General features: G+C 48.8%; 1 protein-coding gene across 1 annotated transcript in view; it reads left to right on the forward strand.

The window, feature by feature from the left end:
* The window catches only part of rpl17 (ribosomal protein L17), a 6,631-nt gene extending 3,473 nt beyond the window's left edge, over window positions 1-3,158 (forward strand). The window contains exons 4-7 of the mRNA XM_008297647.1: window positions 632-766; window positions 937-1,035; window positions 2,131-2,322; window positions 3,078-3,158. Coding sequence (XP_008295869.1) covers window positions 632-766; window positions 937-1,035; window positions 2,131-2,322; window positions 3,078-3,125 — 474 coding nt within the window. The 3' untranslated portion in view covers window positions 3,126-3,158. The remainder of the gene's footprint in view (window positions 1-631; window positions 767-936; window positions 1,036-2,130; window positions 2,323-3,077) is intronic.
* Window positions 3,159-5,427: the final 2,269 nt, after the last annotated feature.

Raw genomic sequence — 5,427 nt, forward strand, 5'->3', positions numbered from 1 at the left:
GGTCTTGAGTTGTTCCTGTTGAGTGTAGCTGCTTGTTCACGTGATGATGTAGCTGTGTGTTACTGTCCTGGTTGATTTTAGGAAAGTGATGCTGTAGTTGGACTTTTTACTCCTGATGGTTTGATGGAACAACTGACTGAACTAAACGTAATAGTTAATAGTGAAGTGATGCCAGTTTAGCTGTGGTTCTGAGTCCAGGTCACACATTTCATTTACTCTGGGACTGATGCGTACAGCTGGAACCGTCCTGACTCAGTTGATTCACTTCCTGCTGCTTTTCTAACCAACGTGTGACAGACGTATGGATGTGCTGCTGAGAGACAGGAAGCACTCCAACCTGTCGCTGAGTTGGTGTGAACAGCAGATAACATGGTTTAAATTATGTTAGAAATCTGTTCAGTGTGTTCCCCAAAGGGACAGACGTCTTGTTACGATGTTCAGTTTACTGTCCCAGATGAACGGAACCAGAATATACTCACATTAGAACCCGAGATCAGAGTTTAGACTGATTCAGAAACACAAAACTAACTCCTGATTAAAACCGCTGGTGATGAATCCCGGTTGGTTCTGCTCTCATCAGAACCCTGAGTCCAGTACTCTGTGTTGATCCGGTTCTGTCTGTTCCCAACAGAACACCCGTGAGACGGCTCAGGCCATCAAAGGAATGCACATCCGTAAAGCCAACAAGTACCTGCGGGACGTCATCGTCAAGCACCAGTGCGTTCCCTTCCGTCGCTACAACGGCGGCGTCGGACGCTGCGCTCAGGTGAGGCCCGGCAGGAGGCGGAGTCGCTCCACCTGCTGCACTGATGACCTTCTTAGGACACCTTTGGATCAAAGATGAAACTAAACTTTCAGTCTGAGCAGCGTCCGTGGGTGAGCTCGCTGTCATGCTTTGAGGTAGAACTTGTTCTGAACCCGCTGTGTTGTTTTCAGGCCAAACAGTTCGGCTGGACGCAGGGACGCTGGCCCAAGAAGAGCGCCGAGTTCCTCCTGCACATGCTCAAGAACGCCGAGAGCAACGCTGAGCTCAAGGTCAGTCAGAGTGGAGCTTCTGGTGCAGCCCGGGTTGGTTGGTGTGATTGGTGGCGGTTCTGATGCCTCGTTAAGAACAATACACCGACGACACTGATCAGGACGGGTTCGTTAGCGAGAGGCTGGAGGAGTCCAACCACTAAACAGTAAAACATGAAGAGGCTGCAGACAGATTCAGCTCAAATGAAAACACACCTAGCAGCTGGTTCTGTTGGTCCAGCTCGTCCTCTGCTGGGTTCAGAACTGCTGCTTTAACATGCAGCTCGATTCACTGTCGGATCCTCAGAGCTGCAGCTGGACTTTGTTCATGTGGGCTGAATCAGACCCAAAGAGTTGGTCTTCAGAACATCAGCAGAATCCTTCCCTCTACTGGGCCCATCTGTTCACAACAGAAACCAGTTCTGAGATAGATTCAGTTCAGATAGATGGATAGAACTTTGAGCAGGAAAACCCAAAGATACCAGATGTAATTGTCAGTGACGGTGAACAGAACCGACTACACACCACGTTAGTCCAAACATCACAGAATGGAAACACTGAGGAGGTCTCTTCAGGTGTGGTCCACCTGAGCAGCAGCTAACGAGGTGGGTTTAATGGGTCCAGCTGCCAGAGGAGCTCTGAACGCTAAAGAATAGAACTTCCTGTTTGATGTTCTGGTCCGTGTGGACCGATGTTCTGACTGGGGGCAGATTGCGATGACGACCATTTAGGACACCTTTGTATAAACCATGAAAACAGAACCACATCTGAGCAATCTGTCAGTGACGCAGGCCGGTACCACGGACCAGAACACGCCCTCAGGACCCGTTTAGACTGACATGGAGGGAACCTGTTGACAGCAGCTTAACGGGTCGCTTCTCTGGAAGAGAGGCCAAGAACAGGGTTCCAGCTTCTGATGTGGATTTATTTATCTTTTACTGGTCTCTGATTCCAGGTCCAAACATGGTTCTGATACAGGACAGAAGCTGAAGAACTTGTATAATATATTAGATGATTAGTTTAAACTGAGCTGATTTAAATGCAGGTGAATAAATGAACCTCTGCCTGTTTGATCTTTACCATTAAAAAGCTCATTCTGACCCGGTTCTGTTCCAGGGTCTGGATGTGGACTCTCTGGTCATCGAGCACATCCAGGTGAACAAGGCCCCCAAGATGCGGCGCCGCACCTACCGGGCCCACGGCCGGATCAACCCCTACATGAGCTCGCCCTGCCACATCGAGATGATCCTGACCGAGAAGGAGCAGATCGTCCCCAAGCCAGAGGAGGAGGTCGCCCAGAAGAAGAAGGTGAGGCTCCCTGGAAGACGGGTTCTGGGCCGCTCAGACCCGTGGGTCGGCGACATGCCGAGTGGGAACCAGCAGAGTTCTGATGGTCACGGTGCTGCTGGCTGGTTCCCTCCACGTCTGAGCCGCTCCTCCTCCATCAGTGTCCCACCCAAGGTTCCGGTCCACTCTCGCTTGACCCAGCTGAGGCTCTTGAAGCTTTAGAAGCTCGTGGTACTGACCAGTCAGGAGCTCAGTCGGTCCGGTAGAACTTCTCAGATCTCCTCATCTTTTACCTTCATGTGTACATGACGGGGTTCTGCAGCTGGACTCTGGTTCCGGTTTACAAGAGTTCTACGTTCCTCTGTAAGTCCAGGACCTACAGAGGAACCGAGGAGACGTCTCATCTTGATTTTAGTGCCAAACGTTTAAAGCAGATGAATGCACAGTGGGAGCTCAGCGGTACCGGCTTCATCTGGTTCAGTTCTGGCTCCAGACAACTGATGGTCCTGTACGGGTTCTTAGATGAACCGTCAGAGTGAAGCTGGAGTTAAGACCAGAGAGCACCTGGGCCTTGGTGCTGGTTCAGGTCAGAGGGACCGGGAGCCTTCAGACACTGATGGAGGCTGGTTCTGGTTCTGCTGTCGCGCTGATGACTTCTTAGGACACCTTTGGATTTCTGATGAAAACAACCTGTTGAATTCTGAGCGAGCGAGCGGAGACGCCTCGGTCACGGTTCTGGACCCGGCTGCCCACTAACCCGGTGTTTGTGTCTGCAGGTCTCACAGAAGAAGCTGAAGAAGCAGAAGCTGATGGCGCGGGAGTGAACTCAATAAAGCACCACCTGGTATCAAACACAGGCCCGACTCCTGTCTTTATTCCTCCAGCAGGTCGCTGCAGGGACTCGGGTCCGTTTATCGGGTTTCCTCTTACGGGTTTATCAGGTGGAAGTAACCTGGAGAGCAGCCGTCAGAACATCAGAGCTCCAGGTGCTGCTGTAGGTCTGTGAGGGGTTAGATTAAAGAGGCGACTGTATGGATCCAACGTGTTCATCAGACGTCACCTCCAACCAGCGTGTCCTCCAAACCGCTGATCGTCTTCATGTTGGAGGAACCTGGAAGATCTGGGCCAACCTGTTCTATAGAAATGTTCTGATCAGCTGCAGGTAAAGAACATTCTGATAGAGTCCGTATTTCATTGGTCTTCATCTGAAGGTGCTGTGAGGTGATGATCAGGGTCCATCTATAACCTGATCAATACCTGATGAACTGGAAGCTCTCGTGGTGACGTCTGAGTAAAATCAGGGATCAAATAAAAGTGAAGGTTTTAAACTCCAGAGGCAGATTTACCAGCAGGAGGTCTTTTAGTAAATGTGATTAAACATGTGGGAGGTTTTTACACAGAAGTCTTTGGGGTGTTTTTGTACAAAAACCCCCACAGCAGTCTTAAGGTGATGTTAAGAGTAAAAACGTTTTTGTGCCGGTTTGTTTTTATGAATTCATGCGGTTTCCTCTTACCTTCATGTTTTTGGACCTCTCATTCACGTCCTCACACTTGTGGGACGTTTTGTTGATGATTTTAAACATATTTTTGCTTTTTATTCACTCTGATCCAGAAATCTGTCTGTTTTATTTCCATCTATCTGAAGGTTTCAGGGCTGCAGGTGGTTCAGTGGTTAGCACCGTTAGCGCCTCACAGCTAGAAGGTCGCCGGTTCACGTCCCGGTGAGGACACCCGGGATCTTCCTGCGTGGAGTCTCCATGTTCTCCCCGTGCAGCGTGGGTTCTCTCCGGGTTCTCCGGCTTCCTCCCACAGTCCAGAAACATGCTGAGGTTAATTGGTGATTGTAAATTGTCCGTAGGTGTGAATGTGAGTGTGCTTGGTTGTCTGTCTCTAAGTGTAGCCCTGTGATAGACTGGTTACCTGTCCAGGTGAACCTGCCTTCACCCTGAGTCAGCTGGGATAGACTCCGCCCCCCATGACCCTGGTGAGGATGAAGGTGTGGAGATGATGGATGGTTTCACAGAGAGGTTTCATCGTTCTGTTTCTTGTCAATCTGCTGCTGTTCGTTACTGAATGTGTGCAGTTTGATAAAATAACGTCTTTAAAGGCGTCTTCACTGATTCAGGTTCTTCTTCTCGTTCCACTTCTTTCTCAACATGGAGGTTTCACTACTTCCTTGTATTTTCTGGTTTTGTTTTGGGAGCCTTTCCAGACGTTCTTCCATGTGTTCAACATCCTGCTGACAGCTTTCAACATGTTTCAGTTGTTTCCATTTTTAGTATTTATGACATAATTCAGGTCATTAACAGTCAACATGTGCTCCTGACCTTTTGGTTTTATTTTGGGGACTTGTGACATTTCATTAGTGGTTCTTTTAGGTGTTGTTGCTGTGTTTCAGAGTAACGTAGTCTCAGTGATACTGACCGGCTCTACCTGTGAGCAGGTGAGTCAGCTCCAGGGATGAGCTTCTGTCAGCAGCTGGTGTTCACACAGTCCTGCAGCAGCATCACATCTGGTTCCGTACACAACAGTTAGGTCCCTTATGGACACCTGTCCAGGTGAGACTGAACTTCCTGAAGTGTTTAAACGCTCGTTTTAAATCATACAAACAGTGAAACTAGTTTGAGTTCTAGTTAGTTGAGGCTGATGATCTGTGGAGACGCTACAACCGCCTCATTAGCTTCCTGCTAATGTAGCCAGATGCTAACACCAGAAACTGAAGCATCAGTGATGGATCATAGTTATTATGATAAAGCTGTAATCTGGAGCCATTGTGATGTTCTGATTATTGACAGGAACAGGTGAACATCTACAGCCGTCCTCAGGTGTGTTCACACCTCCCACTAGAGGAGGAAACGACAGCTTCAGTCACTGGAATAAACTGACAGAAGTAATTATAAATGAAAATCTAGTGATCATCATGACGCTGCTTTGGATTGTGGTGCAACAGAAACACTAAACTAAAATCAAACCAGCCTGATGGGACCTGGTGGACTAGCACCTACCTGAACAAGCCTCTGAGCCAATCAGGTGTTTCTGTAACTCTCAGTCAGACTTGTGCACCTGTTGACAGGTGTTCTGGTCCACTGCTCATCAGCAAAGGCCTCTCATTGGTCCACTGCTCAT

Source organism: Stegastes partitus, unplaced genomic scaffold (genome assembly GCF_000690725.1).
Source record: "Stegastes partitus isolate 25-593 unplaced genomic scaffold, Stegastes_partitus-1.0.2 Scaffold1232, whole genome shotgun sequence".
Lineage (NCBI taxonomy): Eukaryota > Metazoa > Chordata > Actinopteri > Pomacentridae > Stegastes > Stegastes partitus.